General features: G+C 33.1%; 1 protein-coding gene across 2 annotated transcripts in view; it reads right to left on the minus strand.

Moving 5' to 3' along the window:
* Nucleotides 1-22,061, minus strand: part of LOC143068924 (cathepsin L-like) — a 44,323-nt gene that overhangs the window by 20,170 nt on the left and 2,092 nt on the right. Inside the window, exons 2-5 of one of the 2 annotated variants that reach the window (XM_076243306.1) lie at nt 15,976-16,032; nt 15,006-15,263; nt 11,856-11,978; nt 10,346-10,423 (exon numbers count right to left, since the gene is read on the minus strand). In XM_076243306.1, the coding sequence (XP_076099421.1) occupies nt 10,346-10,423; nt 11,856-11,978; nt 15,006-15,263; nt 15,976-16,032 (516 nt within the window). Of the gene's footprint in view, nt 1-10,345; nt 10,424-11,855; nt 11,979-13,579; nt 13,623-15,005; nt 15,264-15,975; nt 16,033-22,061 lie in introns of those variants that run through there. The other variant, XM_076243307.1, reaches the window with a different exon arrangement.

Below are 22,061 nucleotides of genomic sequence, written 5' to 3' on the forward strand. Positions count from 1 at the left end.
TTCTCTTGAGTTGTCTACCGATTTCCAAGAAATGGTTTTATTTTTTTCCCATGAGTTATCTTTAAAATGTTGCTTTCCATTAGCCATAATGGTCACCTTTTTTTTTTTTTTTAAAGTAATCTCCCATGAGTATATCCCACTTTCCAAATTAACTCCCTTTTTTGAATTATTTTTTTTTCATTTAAAAACAATTAGCCCCTTTGCCATGAGAAATTTCTTTTTTTTCTCTCAGATATTATTCAAAAACTTTTTGACATTTAACAAATTTTGTCTCCCCTTTGACCCAACAGACACCTTTTATTTTTCTATTCATGAGATCTCTCCTTTTCCTAGTTGTCTCCTTTTCTGCCATACATTTCTCCTTTTTTACGAAGAGTAATTTTCATGTTTTAGGTGGGGTTTCACCCCTTTTGTGTTGCTTATTCTCTGGGAAATTTCGCCCCTCTTTTCCAATCTTACCTATTACAAAGTTCCTGTTTTTGCCACCTTATCCTATTACAGGGTAATCCCTGTTTTTGCCATCCCTTCTAATAACAGAAAAATCCTGTTTTTGCCATCTATTATAACAGTAGTTCCTTAGTGTTTGCCATTACTTCTTATAACATAGTACTCCCTGTATTTACCATCTGTTATAACAGTTGTCCCTTTTTATGCAATCCCTTCTTATATCAAAGAAAATCCTATTTTTGTCAGAGAGACTTCCCTATTTTTACCATCTCTTCCTTTTACAGAGTAATCCCTGTTTTTTGCCATCTCTTCCTGTTACAGAGTAATCCCTGTTCTGCCATCTCTTCTTACAACATAGTCACTGTTTTGCCATCTTTTCCTATTACAGAATAGTCCCTGTTTTTGCCATCTCTTATAAAAGAGAAGTCTCTGCTTTTACCATCCCTTTTTATAACAGAAGTTCCTGTTTTGCCATCTCTTCCTTTTACAGAGTAATCCCTGTTTGCCATCTCTTCTTACAACATATTCACTGTTTTGCTATCTTTTCCTATTACAGAGTAGTCCCTGTTTTTGTCATCTCTCATATAAAGGTAGCCTCTGTTTTTGCCATCTGATTGCATAACAGAAGTCCCCATTTTGCCATCCCTTTTTATAACAGAAGTCCCTATTTTTGCCATCTGATCTTACTACCAACTAGTCCTTGTTTTGCCATCTCTTATATAATAGAAGCCTCTGTTTTTGCCATACCTTATTATTACAGAAATCCCTGTTTTGCCATCTTTTCCTATTACAGAGTAGTCCCTTTTTTTCAATCCCTTTTTAATAACAGAAGTCCCTATTTTTGCCATCTTATTTCATAACAGAAGTCCTTGTTTTGCCATCTTTTTCTATTACAGAGTAGTCCTGTTTAGAAAAGAGAAGTCCTTGTTTGCCATCTGTTCTTACTACCAACTAGTCCTTGTTTTGCCATTTCTTATATAAGAGAAGTCTCTGATTTTGCCATCTTTTTTTAAAACAGAGAAGTGCCTGTTTTTGCCATACCTTTTTATAATAGAAGTCCCTGTTTTGCCATCTTTTCCTTTTCCAGAGTGGTCCCTGTTATTGCCATCTCTTATTATAAGAGAAGCCTCTGTATTGGCCATCCCTTTTTATAACAGAAGTCCCTGTTTTGCCATCTTTACCTATTACAGAGTAGTCCCTGTTTTTGCTGTCTCTTATATAGGAGAAGCCTCTGTTATTGCCAACCCTTTTAATAAGTGAAGTCCCTGTTTTGTCATCTTTCCTATTACAGAGTAGACCCTGTTTTTGCCTTCTTTTCCTATTACGTGTTTCTGTCATCTCTTATATAAGAATTGCCTCTGTTTTGCCATCCCTTTTATAACAGAAGTCCCTGTTTTACCATCTTTTCCTTTTCCAGAGTGGTCCCTGTTATTGCCATCCCTTCTATAAGAGAAGTCTCTGTATTGGCCATCCCTTTTTATAACAGAAGTCCCTGTTTTGCCATCTTTTCCTATTACAGAGTAGTCCCTGTTTTTGCCTTCTTTTCCTATTACAGAGTACGTCCCTGTTTTCGCCATCCCTTTTTTATAACAGAGGTCCCTGTTTTGCCATCTTTTCCTATTACAGAGTAGTACCTGTTTTGCCATCCCTTTTAATAACAGAGGTCCCTGTTTAGCCATCTTTTCCTATTACAGAGTAGCCCCAGTTTTGCCATCTTTTCCTATTACAGAGAAGTCCCTGTTTCTGTCATCTCTTATATAAGAATTGCTTCTGTTTTGCCATCCCTTTTATAACAGAAGTCCCTGTTTTGCCATTTTCCCTATTACATAGTCCCTGTTTTTGACATCTCTTATATAAGAGAAGCCTCTGTTTTTGCCATTTCTTTTTATAACAGAAGTCCCTGTTTTGCCATCTTTCCCTATTACAGAATAGTCCCTGTTTTTGCCATCTCTTATAAAAGAGAAGTCTGCTTTCATCATCCCTTTTTATAACAGAAGTCCCTGTTTTGCCATCTCTTCCTTTTACAGAGTAATCCCTGTTTTTTTTGGCCACCTCTTTCTGTTATAGAGTAATCCCTGTTTTGCCATCTCTTCTTACAACATAGTCACTGTTTTGCTATCTTTTCCTATTACAGAGTAGTCACCTGTTTTTGTCATCTCTCATATAAGAGTAGCCTCTGTTTTTGCCATCTGATTTCATAACAGAAGTCCCCGTTTTGCCATCCCTTTTTATAACAGAAGTCCCTATTTTTGCCATCTGATCTTACTACCAACTAGTCCTTGTTTTGCCATCTCTTATATAATAGAAGCCTCTGTTTTTGCCATACCTTATTATTACAGAAGTCCCTGTTTTGCCATCTTTTCCTATTACAGAGTAGTCCCTTTTTTTCCATCCCTTTTTAATAACAGAAGTCCCTATTTTTGTCATCTTATTTCATAACAGAAGTCCCTGTTTTGCCATCTTTTCCTATTACAGAGTAGTCCTGTTTAGAAAAGAGAAGTCCTTGTTTGTCATCTGTTCTTACTACCAACTAGTCCTTGTTTTGCCATCTCTTGTATAAGAAAAGTCTCTGATTTTGCCATCTTTTTTTAAAACAGAGAAGTCCCTAGTTTGCAATTTTTTTCCTATTACAGAGTAGTCCCTGTTTTTGCCATCTCTTACATAAGAGGAGCCTCTGCTTTTGCCATCTTTTCCTATAACAGAGTAGTTCCTGTTTTTGCCATCTCTTATTATAAGAGAAGCCTCTGTTTTTGCCATCCCTTTCTATAACAGAAGTCCCTGTTTTACCATCTTTTCCTTTTCCAGAGTGGTCCCTGTTATTGCCATCCCTTCTATAAGAGAAGTCTCTGTATTGGCCATCCCTTTTTATAACAGAAGTCCCTGTTTTGCCATCTTTTCCTATTACAGAGTAGTCCCTGTTTTTGCCTTCTTTTCCTATTACAGAGTACGTCCCTGTTTTCGCCATCCCTTTTTTATAACAGAGGCCCCAGTTTTGCCATCTTTTCCTATTACAGAGAAGTCCCTGTTTCTGTCATCTCTTATATAAGAATTGCTTCTGTTTTGCCATCCCTTTTATAACAGAAGTCCCTGTTTTGCCATTTTCCCTATTACATAGTCCCTGTTTTTGACATCTCTTATATAAGAGAAGCCTCTGTTTTTGCCATTTCTTTTTATAACAGAAGTCCCTGTTTTGCCATCTTTCCCTATTACAGAATAGTCCCTGTTTTTGCCATCTCTTATAAAAGAGAAGTCTGCTTTTACCATCCCTTTTTATAACAGAAGTCCCTGTTTTGCCATCTCTTCCTTTTACAGAGTAAACCCTGTTTTTTTTGCCACCTCTTCCTGTTATAGAGTAATCCCTGTTTTGCCATCTCTTCTTACAACATAGTCACTGTTTTGCTATCTTTTCCTATTACAGAGAAGTCCCTGTTTTTGTCATCTCTCATATAAGAGTAGCCTCTGTTTTTGCCATCCCTTTCTATAACAGAAGTCCCTGTTTTGCCATCTTTTCCTTTTCCAGAGTGGTCCCTGTTATTGCCATCCCTTCTATAAGAGAAGTCTCTGTATTGGCCATCCCTTTTTATAACAGAAGTCCCTGTTTTGCCATCTTTTCCTATTACAGAGTACGTCCCTGTTTTCGCCATCCCTTTTTTATAACAGAGGTCCCTGTTTTGCCATCTTTTCCTATTACAGAGTAGTACCTGTTTTGCCATCCCTTTTAATAACAGAGGTCCCTGTTTAGCCATCTTTTCCTATTACAGAGTAGTCCCAGTTTTGCCATCTTTTCCTATTACAGAGAAGTCCCTGTTTCTGTCATCTCTTATATAAGAATTGCCTCTGTTTTGCCATCCCTTGTATAACAGAAGTCCCTGTTTTGCCATTTTCCCTATTACATAGTCCCTGTTTTTGCCATCTCTTATATAAGAGAAGCCTCTGTTTTTGCCATTTCTTTTTATAACAGATGTCCCTGTTTTTGCCATCTGTTCTTACTACTAACTAGTCCTAGTTTTGCCATCTCTTATATAAGAGAAGCCTCTGTTTTTGCCATTTCTTTTTATAACAGAAGTCCCTGTTTTTGTCATCTGTTCTTACTACCAACTAGTCCATTGTAGTCCTTGTTTTGCCATCTCTTATACAAGAGAAGCCTCTGTTTTTGCCGTACCTTTTTATAACAGAGGTCCCTGTTTTGCCATCTTTTCCTATTACAGAGTAGTACCTGTTTTGCCATCCCTTTTAATAACAGAGGTCCATGTTTTGCCATCTTTTCCTATTACAGAGTAGTCCCAGTTTTGCCATCTTTTCCTATTACAGAGAAGTCCCTGTTTCTGTCATCTCTTATATAAGAATTGCCTCTGTTTTGCCATCCCTTTTATAACAGAAGTCCCTGTTTTGCCATTTTCCCTATTACATAGTCCCTGTTTTTGCCATCTCTTATATAAGAGAAGCCTCTGTTTTTGCCATTTCTTTTTTTAACAGAAGTTCCTGTTTTTGCCATCTGTTCTTACTACTTACTAGTCCTTGTTTTGCCATCTCTTATATAAGAGAAGCCTCTGTTTTTGCAGTACCTTTTTATAACAGAAGTCCCTGTTTTTACCATCTGTTCTTATTACTAACTAGTCCTTGTTTTGCCATCTCTTATATAAGAGAAGCCTCTGTTTTTGCCATTTCTTTTTATAACAGAAGTCCCTGTTTTTGTCATCTGTTCTTACTACCAACTAGTCCATTGTAATCCTTGTTTTGCCATCTCTTATACAAGAGAAGCCTCTGTTTTTGCCGTACCTTTTTATAAAAGAAGTCCCTGTTTTGCCATCTTTTCCTATTACAGAGTACTCCCAGTTTTTGCCATCCATTATAACAGTGAGTCAGTCGTCCCGGTTTTGACCATCTCTTCCTATTGAGAAGTCCATGTTTTTTTCATCTTTTCCTTTTACAGAGTAGTCCCTGTTTTTTGTCATCTCTTCTCATTACAGAGTAGTTCCTGTTTAGTAGTCCCTTTCATTTTGCAATCCCTTCTTATTACCCTATTACAGTCATCCCTGTTTTTTGTCATCTCTTCTAATAAGAGAAGTCCCTGTTATTGCCATCTGGTTGTATAACTGAGATGTCCCTGTTTTTGCCATCTCTTCTTCTTAGTAGTCCCTGTTATCTTTGCATCCCATTTTTATGAGTTATCTCCAACTTTCTGAAAGCAATGTCCTTGTCTCAATGTCTTCTTTTAAGGAAGTCTATTGTACATAAAAATTGATGTCAATTGTTGGTGTATCAGGGTTCGATTCCCTGCCTAGGCTTATATCATGTAGCTGGTTGCGAAAGTGGGTAGATTGCCTAGTGGCCCAGCACAAACAATTACTGAAATTTTTGTCTTACATACAGTGTCTTCTTTTTGGAACTCATGATTGTATAACCCTTGTAGCAGACAGTAATGTACTACTGATTTGTTGGGTACCAATGTTCATGGATATCAAGTGTTTAGATTGATTGGTTGTTGGTGTTATAACACCATTTATAAGAGCCACTTTTAGTCTATTTCGTGGTATTCAAGTTTTTTTTAGGTGGAGGAAGCTGGACTGCCCAGAGAAAACCAATGACCTTAGATAGATTAACCACATATAAAATGTTCAAGGAAGTTAAGGAGTGTGTGCAAATTTGGCAAAACCATGAAAATCAAGTATTTTAAAAAAATCTCCAATTGCGGAAAATAAATAATCGCAAATATTTCTAAATTTTAAGTATATAAAATGGCAATTATTATCAGGGTCACTTGTATTGGAAGCCATACAGTGGCATGTTTTTCACATCTCCATCACTTGGTTTTTGATTGATAAGTGTTGCAATGGCAATAATACCCCCATCGCCTTATCTTTAACAAGCCATCATTAACAAAAGAAACATATATGTCTTACTTGAATAACATCAAAGAGTGAGCTCATTGGATAATCAGTATAACAATAATTACCAAAGAAGAGACTAATGTATTGTATAATCACTTCACTACTAAGAACAGTATGTTAACTACTCTTTATTTCTTTATTTTGTTTCCTTGTCATGTTGCTAATTTTAAACCCAACTTTTTTTGTTATTCAGACACAATTCCTGAGGAATAAACAACCAACATGACTGACATTCAGGATATTTTTTTTAACAGTTGACTCATTGTCGAAGGACTGTATTTATTCAAATTTTTGTCCCTCAGTCTTTGATGAGTAGTTGCCTCATTGGCAATTATACCACACTCCTTTATTTCAACTAGCCATCACACAAGTTTAAATACACTGCATGTTCTCTAGTGAGTGCAATACCCATCATGTACTGTAGTTAGTGAAATACATGTACCGGTATTTGGCACGAAAATTTCTCATATACTTTTTTAAGGACACACTTATAAAATATATTTTGTTTTACACAAAAAACAGGAAAATGAAAATTATTTCTAACAATAAATCAATTTTATTCCTCTTAAAGATGTGACCTCAAATCTAAGTTTGATATCCACTTAGAAATTGACAAAAATACAATCAACAGTAATAAGGATTTCCTTAAAAATGAGACGGCATCAGGAACTACTTTAAAAATTTAATATGTGAAAAGCTGTGCCTTGTATTGTAATGATTTAGTAATTTTCATCTACATTATATAATCATGTTCAGGAAACTGTCCACTATTTAATAATAATATAGTACATGTATATTCATGGAGCATACTTAATTGATAGTTGTTTTATTTTAAGTCCAGTGGCAAATATTTCATCTATGTTCAGGTCAACAGTACAAGTATCTTATAAGTAACAACTATATGAGGGTAGTAACGCTCTTTACCGTCAGGCATTAAAAGGCCATTTTCAGATACCGTTAGCTTCAAATTGATTAAAATTTTACCATTCTTCAAAATATCCTAACATGATTTGTCAAAGGTCTCAAATCATTATTGTTACCTTATTTTTGGAAAAAAATTAAGGTGATTTGTCGAAATCATTCGATTTTTTATCGTCTAAAGAAAGTGCATATTTTATCATCATGCACCAAAAATTACTGTTAACGTCATTTGGCAAGAAATTTTACTGTTATTCGTCATGAAGGTACCCCCATTACCACCCTCCTACATGTATATAACACTGCCATTGGTAGCATTACTTTTCTTTTCCTACTTGTAAATGTGGATGTATATTCATTCATTTTCAGATGTTATTTTTCTGTGGCAATAATGCTTCGTGTTAATTTTACATACATTATATAATATCTTCTAGGCAAAAATTCATGCACCCTTTACAATTTAAATGCACCATTCTTTCCATAAACAAGCAGAAATGATTATATTTAAAAAAAAATGTACACTCCTTTTCACAAAACCAGTCTATCCTGTTTGAATGTCATGCTCAAGCATTCTGATTAACTTTGCCTACATTCCATCTGGTTTTTGGTTCCATTTATAACCAAAAATTGTTGATCTCATTTTGACACAGATAAATCATGATCATATTACCAGCAATTGAAAACCTTGTTACAATAATTTAATACAAATAAGACAAATTCCAACATATGGCCATGTCTCATGAATTTTGAATGTCACATATCTGAGATAAGACACCTGGTATTCAATTGTATACAAAGATTGGTGCAATTTGTAGGTCGACATTGGTAAATTCAACATGAATAAGATATTTACATCTGCTTGATATACAGAGAAAATCATATTTTAATTATGCAACAAATCGGATTAGGGATTTAGGGTTTTGAAATTTAGAAATATGCACTGAATGAACTTCCACTTCTGATGAGTTATCTCCCTTTCAAATCAAAATGTTCAGTGTATACTTTGTTACTTGTCAAATATACACTAATACATACATGTACTATTTATTACAAAACAAAACAATTCAGATTATGATTTAATGATGAATTTTTAATACTGATTGAATAATACATTTGTTTTTAGATATGTTGGTGAAACAAAACAATCTATTAAAAATGTCAAGTAGCATCCATAATAAATTGTAACAAAGAAACAGAACTAAAGAACAAAGTTAACATGAAAACAAAAGTTTAATTAACAAACAATTTTACTGTTTAGTACTGCATGTAGTTTTGGTTGTTTGATGTTGTTTGGGTTCACTGTAAGAAGCAAAAATTTATATTTGTTAGTAAAGCACACACCAACTAAATACACAACTAAATACACAAAACAAGCTGTGTAGTTCAGTCAAATGAATGCTTGAAAATATTACAGAAAGTATCCATTGTGAATTCATAAATTTTCATAAAGAACCTGAAATTTTCAAATCACAGATTTCTGACATAATGGGACTCATAAAACTGACATGTCTTTGCTAAATTAATTTCCAACATGTCTTTTACTTTAATTTTAAAATAAAATGTTCCAATTTTTTTTCTGATTATAATAAATGATTGATGCTTATATAAAATTCATATCAATTTGTATGCAACTCACTGATTAAAACTACACAGCTTGCTAAAAATATAGGTACATATAAACATGCAATGTTAATAGCGAATAATAGAAAAACATGCAGTGATAAAAGTGTTGTTTTATGGTTGTTGTATTGTTATTTGTTTGGTAACTGTTTTATAAATTTTAAACCAATGTTTTTTATTCAAAAGTATTTAATTTACTAAAAGTACAAATACTTATAAGTCATTTCAAATCATGCTTTTTTATATAAACTTGTTTTTTAATGTAACAGTAGTCAGTATAGCTATCTTCACTAAACAAGGAATTATTGAATCTGAAATAATTTTGATCTCTTGAAAACTGAAAGGAAGTATATGCTGAAAACAAACACAATTATGGAGGGTAATTGCCAGGCATGGCTCAGGGGATTAGTTAGTTCTAGCTGCGGAACCATAACTGTTACATCCTTATGTTATTTTTTTACTATTTGCGGACCCAAGAGCTACGGTTCCACAGCTAAGTTAGATCATACTGAAATATCAGTGAAGGTAATGGTAACCTTAGCCATGCATGCATGCAAGGCTAGCCCTATTTAGTTGGGTTAGGTTTCATCATACAGTTCTTATAAATTTTCAAGAATTCATAATTATTCCAGATTCAAATACTTTATCAAAATCATAAATTCCCTTAAACATACATTAACCCTGTGGCCATGCCAGACGTATGAGTGTAGTTCAAAGTCTGGAATCTTGTAAATTATTCTCAATTTTTTTAAATGGGTCCGATATTTTGTATTGCCAAGCTTTCTTGACATGGAACAATAGAGCAATATGGCCAGCCCTGCCTTTTGTCTGTATTATAATTTTTTGACCTCTTCAGAACATTTATTAAACCAGAGGTTATAATTCAAAAATTGTAATGGAAAACAAGTCCATCACAACACCTGTTCATTGTGGACAAAATGTGATGAGGTATACCTTTACATATGACTTGTGTATGAAATGAAATCAGTCACAGAAAAAGATGTGGTGCATCTAAAGTTTTACACTCTAATAAGTGTGAGTATTTAGTGAAGATTATAAAACAATATATAAGACATGTATGTTTCCTGTTGCATAAGGATAAAAATATTGTAGGTATTCCGGTTATTTTTAAAAGATTTATATACACAAACATAAAGACCTGAATTTTTTTAATGATATTTGTCAAACAAAAAGATAAGGAGCACCTGGTTGAGCAACAGAAAAAATTGTCTTTTTAATTTTGTTCCAAAGAAAATTAATTTTAACTTCTAAGATCCTGTTTCAAAAGAGGTTGATAAATGGATAATATCTATATTCTATCATTAATATATTTAGATTTAATAATCCTCAAATTTGTATTCCAGAATTAAAAGTTCTTAAAACAGGGTTTTGCATTAACAGCACAGTAACCTTAGAAGCTAAAACCCTTGGCCTTGCTCTACAAAAGTACACTGACATTATCAACTCACCTGGACCATTTTACAGTCGGTCTCATATTGAGTTTTGTGCCATGGTGCATATATTACTGTGCACTGGAAGTGGTCAGTCTACAAGAGAAAATAGATATAAGAAGATGTGGTGTGAGTGCCAATGAGACAACTCTCCATCCAAATAACAATTTATAAAAGTAAACCATTACATGTCAATGTATGTCCTTCAACACGAAGCCTTGGCTCACACCGAACAACAAGCTATAAAGGGCCCCAAAATTACAAGTGTAAAACCATTCAAAGGCGAAAACCAACGGTCGGATCTATATATTAAACGAGAAACATGTATTAATTACATAAACAAACGACAACTACTGTACATCAGATTTCTGACTTAGGACAGGTGCAAACATTTGCAGCGGGATTAAACGTTTTAATGGTTTCCAAACCTTCTCCCCTTGAAATTTCCAATGAAGTTTATTATACTGAAGTGATTGGCAAATTTCCATTGGAGTTTATTAATACTGAAGTTATATATATTGGCAAATTTCAAATATACATATTTAAAAGTACATGTAGTCTGAAGTATTTCAAATATTACTTTTGGATTTCCTCCCTTACACTGCTTTCAAATTGTTTAAACTGTTCTTTTAACCAGAAAACCCCCTTGTTTTCCCCTTTTTGCCTCTAATTCATATATGTTGAGAGCCATAACCCCTCAAAGTCAATCCTAACCATCCCTTAGTTGTATGGAATCTTGTGGTTTAATTTCAGAAAGATTCATACACTTTGACACACGTTACTGTCTTGAAACTACAAAAATGCTTGTTTTTGGCCCTTTATTCCCTAACTGTTTGCCCCATAATCTTTAAAATAAATCCCAACCTTTTAACTTATAATATTAAACATTGTGGTACAATTTCAGAGCAATTGAAATACTTGAACACAACTTATTGTCCTGAAACTAGATAAATGCTTGTATTGGGCCCCTTATCCCTAAACCTTAGGGACCATAACCCCCAAAATTAATCCCAAGCTTCCTTTTGCGGTTATAAACATTTTGTTAAAAAAAATTTAATTTCTATTTACTTATACTAAAGTTATTATCTGGAAACCATCTGTCTGCTGACGACGCTGACCTGATACCAATATACGACTGCAAAAATTTTGCGGTCTTATAAAAAGCAGAGCAATATCACCTCCAATCACTGTTTGTCAAGGTGAATTACTTAACACCAGTAAGAGTCATACATGTATTAGATTCCCTTTTTTGTCTATTCATGATACCAATACACCTTATCACTAATCCCAGCTGACCCAGCTGCTTGAACTTTTGATGTCATACAACAATCACTTTTCCATTGTGGCGTCAGATATTTTGTTTTATGACGTCAAAATTTTACGGGAACCTGTGGGATATCACGTAATGGCGTACAAATAGCGATAAGGTGTATACCTTAAGTTTAAACCAAAACCACAATTTGATTGATAAATTTGTACTTTGATTCTTACACTTCGTATATTCTATATATTCACACATATAGCTTACATGAGTAGCAGAGTTACTTGGTGGACAATCGGCCAACAATGATGTCATGTGATCCTTGTCATTCATGCAGGTCTCAGACTGTTGGAAATCAACATTCATTGTGTACTTTGCTCCAGCAACAACCTAGTAGAAAAAAAATCATAGTAATTAATTGCAACAACAGAAAAGTCAACCTTCAAGTTAGTAAATGATACTGTGTTCTCACTATAAAATTAGCACCAGGTCGAACCTGGGTTTATTAACCCGAATTAATTACCCAAGTTCACACTTGATAAAAATTAACCCAGTTTGGGAATTAATTACCCAAGTTTACACTTGATAAAAAATTAACCCGGTATGGGATTTTCCCTCTCAATAAAAAGAGAACTGTAAGAGCAAAAATTGTAACCCGCATCTGTCAACTGAACATATTTACATATTTTTTTCATCACAGATGCATTATTTAAAAGTCTTTTTTTTTACCGCACTCTTGTGTAAACAATATTTTATTCAGAAACAGATAAATAAATGCGAACATAAATACAATACAATGTTTTCCAATCCATTGTATTGTATTTATGTTCGCATTTATTTATCTGTTTCTAAATAAAATATTGTTTACACTAACCCGAATTAATTACCCAAGTTCACACTTAATAAAAATTAACCCAGTTTGGGAATTAATTACCCAAGTTTACACTTGATAAAAAATTAACCCGGTATGGGATTTCCCTCTCAATAAAAAGAGAACTGTAAGAGCAAAAATTGTAACCCGCATCTGTCAACTGAACATATTTACATATTTTTTTCATCACAGATGCATTATTTAAAAGTCTTTTTTTTTACCGCACTCTTGGCCCCTTTAGAGGAGTTCGATCATCATCAACCACTTTCAGTGTTTTAAAAATAATGGCACTTTATCCAAATTGCACCCATTTTTCGCCCCAAAAAGTAACGGCAATCATATATATAGTTAGGTTTCATCGTTTTTCATTATGCAGGTTTTTCAACATAGTGAAATACAATTATATTACAGGGCTTGCTGCCGCTAATTTAAAATGGGTTATATAATTCTTTGCCAAATCTAAAAATATAGTAACTAGACGTCTGTCAAAAAATGACGTCATTCGATATATGACGTAATATAGTAGTTACGCCACATTGAAGACTTATTTAAGCAAACGTCATAAATGTCACTATAGCAACAACCTCACATTAACTTCACTTTGCGATCACCTTTAGAAGTGAGATAGTTAACCTGGGTTAGCCCCACATTAACTCCACCTCAACTTAGGGGTAATTTTAAACCAGGTTCGCCCAGGTTTAAGGCGTTCACACTACCTAAATTTAACCCGGATTAACTAATTCGGTCGAACTCGGTTTAAAAAGGCATAGTGTGAACGGGGTATTAATAATAAATACATTATCACATAACACTATAATTGCCAATAATTACATGTGTTGTACATAGGAAACTTAAAAAAATGTCTGATCAATGATGCTACAATGTATTTACAAATACATGTAATTGTGTTGTACATTTAGAAACTTGTACAGGTGTCTAATAAACCATGCTTCATTTTGTATTTGACAATACTACCTGTGTTGTACATTTAGAAACTTGTACAGGTGTCTAATAAACCATGCTACATTATGTATTTGACAATACTACCTGTGTTGTACATTTGTGAACTTGTACAGGTGTCTGATAAACCATGCTTAATTGTGTATTTACATATAATTACCTGTGATGTACATTTGGTAACTTGTACAGGTGTCTGATAAACCATGCTACATTTAAGGAATAACAGTACTGTAGTTGAAGAGTTGCCACCATCAATTGTAGATTTGATGGTCGCAAATGCAGTTTTACTGGCGACGCGTAGTGGAGACAGTAAAACTGAGATTTGCGACCGTCAAATCAAAATTGACGGTGGCAACTCTTCAACTACAGTACTGTTATTCCGATTCTAATGCATTTCAAAAAGAAATAATACGATAAAACTTGGAAAAATGTCTAAATTTGACAAATAAAAAAAAATCCCCGAAACTTCATGAATGATTTTGGCGCAAAGACGTCGTCATGGGTAAACATGACTTCATACAAATGAAAACTTACAAACTGGAGGTTATTACGTTACCTGTACGCTTAAATTCGGATAAAATAACATTAAAACGGCAAATTCGAGGTAGGTGTTGTTTTATTTTCGATTATATAGTAGTAATCGAACACTTGTTGATTCAATTGTTTCAAAATGGTTGCCCCTCCTTAGTTACCCCTGGTCAACTGTGGATTTGACGGCAACTTTTAGCCAATGAAAAAAATTGTTACATACAAATTGCATTAGAATTTGTATTTGACAATACTACCGGTACCTGTGTTGTAAAATTTGGAACTTGTACAGGTGTTTGAGGAAGATGTTCATTATTGTTTCTTGCCTGTCATATTTTTTAAAGCTGACCATATACAATATGGGGTTTTCTCATTGTTGAATGCTGTACAGTTGCCTACAATTGCTTACATCCTCTTTATCTGAACTTTTGTGGAAAGTTGTCTCATTGACGAACATACCACATCTAATTATTTTCATATTTTTTGTATTTGGCAATAATTTCCTGTGTTGTACATTTGGTAACTTGTACAGGTGCTAGATAAACCATGATGCACTGTATTTGGTAATAACTACCTTTGGTGATCATTTAGAAACTTTAACAGGTAACTGATAATCAAGCTTCACTGTATTCACAAATAATTACCTGTGTTGTACATTTGGAAACTTGAACTGGTGTCTGATAAACCATGAAGCATTAAAAACACTGTTCTTGGCAAACCAGTGTGGTTTAAATGTCTGATTAGATATGCTTCATTGAATTTACAAATAATTACTTCTGTTGTACACTTTAAAACATGTACAGATGTTTGATAAGTCATGACTTCAAATAATTAGGTGTTTTCCACAGTTTGAAACTTGTACAGGTGTCTCGTAAACCATGCTTAATTGTGTATTTACATATAATTAATTACCTGTGATGTACATTTGGTAATTTGTACAGGTGTCTTATAAACCATGCTTAATTATGTATTTACATATAATTACCTGTGATGTACATTTGGTAACTTGTACAGGTGTCTGATAAACCATGCTTAATTGTGTATTTACATATAATTACCTGTGATGTACATTTGGTAACTTGTACAGGTGTCATATGGAACATGCTATTTGACATCATGTTGACATGTCTGACAGCTTCCTGGAGAGGTGCCTGGAATTTGTCTGAGTTACAGTCTGCTGCACTGACTCCTCCTGCTAAGAAATGTCCACCGCCTAGTTGACGTTTGACGATTCCTGCTGGTTTACAATCTGATTGCTGCACTTGAACAAACTTCTCCCATTCTTTGTACCAAATTTTAAAGGTGCATTCTTGTTTCTGCAATTATCAAAATATTCACTGAATTCCATGAACTCACAAAATATAAATTAACACATTAAACATGTTATCTGATCATGTTAAACTTTTTGTACTCACAAAGCATTACATTTAAATCAATGTCTTTAAAATCATTTTCAGAAGGTTAAACATTTGACCTCAGTGAGGTCAACTTTTTCAATAACTTTACCAAAAACAAGGGTAGTCGTAAAAATTAAAATAACATCAACACAAAACAGGGATAACAACTTTTCTTTACCTGATTTACATATAGATTATACCACTGCATCAATTATAATACAATATTTCCCCACTTGAAACAGTTAAATTTTATTTAAAGCATAATGCTCTCCAAGCATTTTAAATATTTAAAAATTCCCTTTGAAAATTGAGAACTTTCTTATTGCAAAAGATTTACCAATTTGGTGGTAGAATCTGTTTTTCTAATCATGATTTTTAGACAATACGCAAACAAAGTTAATCAGTGTTCTCCAATGATCTGCAAAAAGAGGTGTTCTTTCTATTTAGCTTCATCAGAAATAACCGCCTATTTTCCAGACCTCCAAAAGAAACTGGAGAAAAAAAGGAAATTTGAAATCATGATTGAATTTTTACCCATGGAGAACTGAGATCAAATGAACCACACTTTCAAAAGGTCAATAAACTGTCCAACAAATTGGCTAAGAATGAGAGAAAGAAAATTTATACTTACTCCTCCATCAGCAGTGTTAAGTGTAAGAGTATATTTGTAGATATATCCTGCAACAACCTGCAATACAATGTAGACATTCTTATGTTCAAGTAGTAAAACTCACTCTACATTGTGTAATTGTAAGTAAATGTATCAGTAATTGATTATTTTATAATTGTCATTTCCTAAAATCTTAGGTTTCAATTCAACATCTCATGTTTTTTCATGTCCTGCAGTTGATAAATATTTTTTTTATAACTGGTCCGTAGTGAATCATTTAAGTCATGTAAGTGGCAAACCTTAATCAGCTGAGTTAAGGAAGTTCTTTTTTTGAAACTGTGCATTTAAGGGCGGACTAAATACAGAAGTCTCTGGTTGTAGATCCAAAGGAGACAAATATAATTTTATAGTGAATCCACTTCAAAACTAGTCAGAAGCATCAACTGTACTTAGTACCCTTAAAAGTTATAAGATAAAAATGGAGGTAAAGAAGGTATAAAATAATGTATGCATGAAACAGAGGAAAAGCCATATACTATTACCAACACAGATATGGAGAGTTTAGTTGGCAAGAGGACAGTCCTTGGTGGTATGCTGAAGTAAGGAAAACTAAATAATTTGTTAAATAATGATAAACTGTACATGTAGACTAATAAGTATTTGTTGAATACCAGTTTTTGTGGATTTCATGGGGTATAGGAGAATCACAAAGTTACATGTTCAAAGAATGACATATTCCTTGTAGGCTTGTATGCAAACTTCGGCATAGCCATGATATTAAATTTCAACCGCAATCAAAGATTTCCTTAATCCATGAAAATAATGAAAACAAAAATAAATGAATCCACAGTACATCTATATGAGATAAGAAACTTATTTGGTTTACATTTTACTGAAATTTAAACTACATGTATAAATTAATTTCTACGTTATAAGGCCACACCAATTTGATAAATAGTTCTTCAGACATTTGCTCTGAAAAAAAAGAATGGGGCGAGCGAACAAAATTTTTGTTTTTAAAAAAATCTTGAAAATGAGATTTTGACAGGAGAGTGGGTCTGCAACAGGAGCGAGCAATATCTTCTTTTTTTTTTTTTTTTAAAGTGATACATGCTAGGTTTATCAAACAGAAAATGATGGAAAATCACTGATGTTTTGATGCATAAGGCCTGTTATCCTGTTTGAATACATTATTCTGACTCTTAGCAAACAACTGTAGACTCTTTCACCTTGCAGCAGCAAATATTTAAAAGAAAACCTCTTAAATGTGACTTAGAAATGGCAATACAATGTACCAATGACCTTCACAAATGTAAAGAGCATGCAAAACACATGACAATTATTAAATTGAACTTTCAGTTTGTAACTTTTTGGTGAACAGCTTTTTGACAATTTTTGAGGTTGAATTAAATTCCACCAAGGGCTGTTCCAAAAATAAATGTATGGGTGAGGGAAGGAAGGCACTTTTTATTTGACCCCACCATGCATACATTTTAAATTGGATATTTTATTCAAATCTTTCTTATATAACCACAACCCATCAAATTTTAATACAGGTGTCTTCCTCCCCCATACAATTAATTCTGGAAAGGCCCTAAACAAAACATGGGATTTTCTCCAGGTTTAAGAATGTTTGGTTGCCTATAATTACTTACATCTACTTCTTTTGAATTTTGGTGGATAGTTGTCTTATTGGCAATTAACCACATATTAAGAGCTGTGCTTGGAAACTAAAAGACCAACAGAAGGATATGTGTCCTCATCAAAACTAACTACTACTGTGAATTGTAAGATGAACTCTAGGAATGAATAAATTTTTAATATCGGATAGATTTTATTTTGATAGTAGGAAGTTGACATATTCCACAGTACATATAAATTGCAGTCTTTGATGGATGGGGTCTATATACCACAAAGCATTTTAAAGTTTTATTCTGCAATATTGTCCCTGATTCTAAAGTATCTGAAGACCACCCACACTCTATAGTACTACTAGCCAGGTCAACAGTTTCTATCAGATTCTCCTTGCCCTGTTCACACGATTTTGGTATACGTCTTTCAGGAAGTTTTATTGATTTTTTAATTAACAGTGCAAACGCATTTTTTAGGGGGACCTGTTGGGAATTCTATTAAATTATTGTTTGGATCGCAGGGTGTTCCTCTATCTATTTCAAAATTCACAAATTTACAGTTTAACTCTCCAACACAGAAATATCCATGTCAGTGCCAATATTAATAGGTGTAGTCCGAAATTACTCTGACGTCCAATGGCTGTTTTGCCACAAGCCCCAGCCCCAGTTTGTCTGGTTAAACAGCCATTGGATGTCAGAATAATCTCAGACTATGATAGGTGATGCCGACGGCTGTTGTCAAATTTGTATGTGTTTGATATCATCAAACGAAATATTGGCCGACTTTATTTACCCTTTTAGCTTCCTAAAAGATATCTACGAATGTAAATGATGACAAACAACGGATAGCCGTTTGTTCAATGATTTCCTGTCCTCTGCATTGAGCTGAAACCACAACAACTGATGGCTTGACATTTTGATTGCATAAACCCCTAAGCATTTGGGTTTAGGATTGCATTTTTTTTTTTAAGAAAGCAAGTTGTTTTTATATTTCCTTTCACTTTTTATTGATTGATCACACATGCGTTTTGAACCCCGATTTGATTAAATGTAAAAACAAAGCGTCAGTGAGAGAAAAAAAATTTCAAGGCAAGACTAATTTCAGAGCAGCATGCGAACCAAAAAAATATGGAAGCAGTAGTTTTTTTGGTTGTTGAAAACTTGATTTCTGAAAAACAGAAGCGGGAAAATCCAAAGAACTATCAATCAAGTTTGTGTGGCCTAAGGAAGTTTATCTTAAAGATGAAGATATGCAAAATAAGAAAAGTGAAATTTTCAATCAATTATATGATAGATATATATCACATTATTGATTTTGTTACACTAAAATTTCTTAGACAGTAGTTACAGAAAAGGGCCCTGAGAGCTTCGCCTCCTCCTTCAGATATTTATGTTATGATGCAGTTATTGTAAAATTCCATAATTTTGTTTTGTTTAATAGTTAAAATGTATAGTCCATTACACGATGTTTAAATATAAAGGGATTGATTTTGTAAAATGGTACTTAAAAATTACCATTTAGAAACAAACAAAAAAAATCTTTGAAGAGTAAATACAAGAGCCTTCTAAAACAAAAATTAACTGTGTTATATTAAAATATTGATGATGTCATTTGCCATGACATTAATTGTGTTAAAATCTTGAAAATTTCTTGAAGTGGTGATTTTATCTTTAACTGAAACCCCAAAAAATGTCCCAATTTTACAGAAATTTATTTTACTTATCATGCTTAAAAGGGATATAAACTCATTAACAAATAATGTTGAAAATGTGAAAATTAAAATTATAAGAACTGTAAATGTTTTGGTATTTTTAAGTCCATTTAATGACCTTATGACTTGTCTTTAAACTTCTACATGTGCTATATAAATTATGTTAAGTTGCACTTTAAATAATATCATCAGAAACAATGAACTGTTAGGGGAAAACTATTTGATTTTCTGGTGAGGGCCAAGATGGCAAGAGGACTTTAACTTCAGATTTATCATTTATTTTCATCTGATGATGCTCATACATTGTACTAATTTTTGTCACTTTTTTACTCATTGTTTCCTGCATTTTGTGCAGCAGAATATTCAATAATATAAAATTTGTGCAAAGTTATTTATTGTCAGTTTTTACATGTACCAGGCCAAGTTATTCATTTTAAGACGTTTGTTGGTTTTTAAACACGATGTTTCTATTGCAAGGCTTTAAAATCTGTCATATTTGCCTGACAAATATATATTTTTATCGGAAAGGGTCTCAGAAATCGCAAAAACTGTCAGTCCTGACCGCCAAAATTAGGCTCTGACCAGTATTTTGAAGTCATACATTGTTGTACATCAGAATTAGATTTACATGTGACTATTTCCAGTACTTTTTTTAATCGATCATCAGATGTACCTGCACTCCTGCAGCTTATTTCAAGGCGTTTAGCTTAATCATTCAATATCATCAGAACCATTTTGATTGAGCTAGTAGTAGCTACATCTTCTTGCATGAGCACAGCTGTGAGGTTAACGATATCTTGATGCTAAATTCATTTTCTTGTTGCTAATTACAGTGTAGTGAGATTAAAACCAGGTGTTCCGCAGGGCGCAGCTTTATACGACCGCAGAGGTCGAACCCTGAACAGTTGGGGCAAGTATGGACAAAACATTCTAGCGTGATACAGCTCTGAATTTGGATTGTGATCAAATTTTTGACATTACATGGGTTTTTTTTACACAAAACAAATGTCAAGATTTTACAAATTTTACAATTAAAGATTTCTTCTTCAAACTTTTTAAATCTAAAATTAAATAGTTGACACAGCATAGGTTTCTGACAAAGAATGAATGTGGTCTAATGAACTTAAAAGTTTGTTTTTGCCTTTTAGCAATTCACTATGCTGTTGAATATTAATCCTCTCAAAAAAATGTTTGAAGAAATTTTCTTTTTATTTATGAAATCTGAAATGAGAAAAATTTAACCCCCCCCCCCCTTTTTTCACATCCCCGTTTCCCTTTTTCCAAAACTGATATCAATTCAAATTTCTAATGAAGTTTGCAACAATAACTACTCTTTTAAATACATCATAAAATATTAAAATGTAAAATAAAGTGCTTGTTATCACTGAATGGTAAAGATTGGTTGGTAGTAAAAGTGAATATACATTGTTTATTGTATAAAACAATAAAAAAAAACTTCATCAGCAACATTTTATATTGGCAAATTTCCAATGAAGTTATTTACATAAAGTTATTGGCAAATAAAAATAGAAAATGACATCATAGTCATGTCTGGCAAATGTCCAACATACATTATCTAAAAACATTTTAGATAAGATAAGGAAATAAGATGTAAAAAAACTGCTTGTTATCACTGAATGGTAAAGATTATTTTAATTTATCAGTTGGTAGTAAAAAGTGAATATACATTGTATATTGTATATAACAAAGATTTAAGTTGATTCTGGACAAAGAAAGATAACTCCAATTAAAAAAAAATCTTGCTATTGCACAATATTTTGCAATTAGATATTTCTTGCTTACTATTCTGGACAAAGAAAGATAACTCTAATTAAAAAAAAATTTGCTATTTCACAATATTGTGCAATTAGATATTTCTTGCCATTGCGCAATACTGTGCAATTGAAAAGACTTGCTATTGCACAATACTTAATATAATAATTTTAGATCCTGATTTGGACCAACTTGAAAACTGGGCCCATAATAAAAAATCTAAGTACATTTTTGGATTCAGCATATCAAAGAACCCCAAGATTTCAATTTTTGTTAAAATCAGACTAAGTTTAATTTTGGACCCTTTGGACTTTAGTGTAGACCAATTTGAAAACAGGACCAAAAATGAAGAATCTACATACACAGTTAGATTTGGTATATCAAAGAACCCCATTTATTCAATTTTTGATGAAATCAAACAAAGTTTAATTTTGGACCCCGATTTGGACCAACTTGAAAACTGGGCCAATAATCAAGAATCTAAGTACATTTTTAGATTCAGCATATTAAAGAACCTAACTGATTCATTTTTTGTCAAAATCAAACTAAGTTTAATTTTGGACCCTTTGGACCTTAATGTAGACCAATTTGAAAACGGGACCAAAAGTTAAGAATCTACATACACAGTCATGACAGTTAGATTCGGCATATCAAAGAACCCCAATTATTCAATTTTGATGAAATCAAACAAAGTTTAATTTTGGACCCTTTGGGCCCCTTATTCTGTTGGGACCAAAACTCCCAAAATCAATACCAACCTTCCTTTTATGGTCATAAATCTTGTGTTTAAATTTCATAAATTTCTATTTACTTATACTAACGTTATGGTGCGAAAACCAAGAAAAATGCTTATTTGGGTCCCTTTTTGGCCCCTAATTCCTAAACTGTTGGGACCTAAACTCCCAAAATCAATACCAACCTTCCTTTTGTAGTCATTAACATTGGGTTTAAATTTCATTGATTTCTATTTACTTAAACTAAAGTTATTGTG

This window comes from Mytilus galloprovincialis, chromosome 3 (genome assembly GCF_965363235.1).
Source record: "Mytilus galloprovincialis chromosome 3, xbMytGall1.hap1.1, whole genome shotgun sequence".
Classification (NCBI taxonomy): Eukaryota; Metazoa; Mollusca; class Bivalvia; order Mytilida; family Mytilidae; genus Mytilus; species Mytilus galloprovincialis.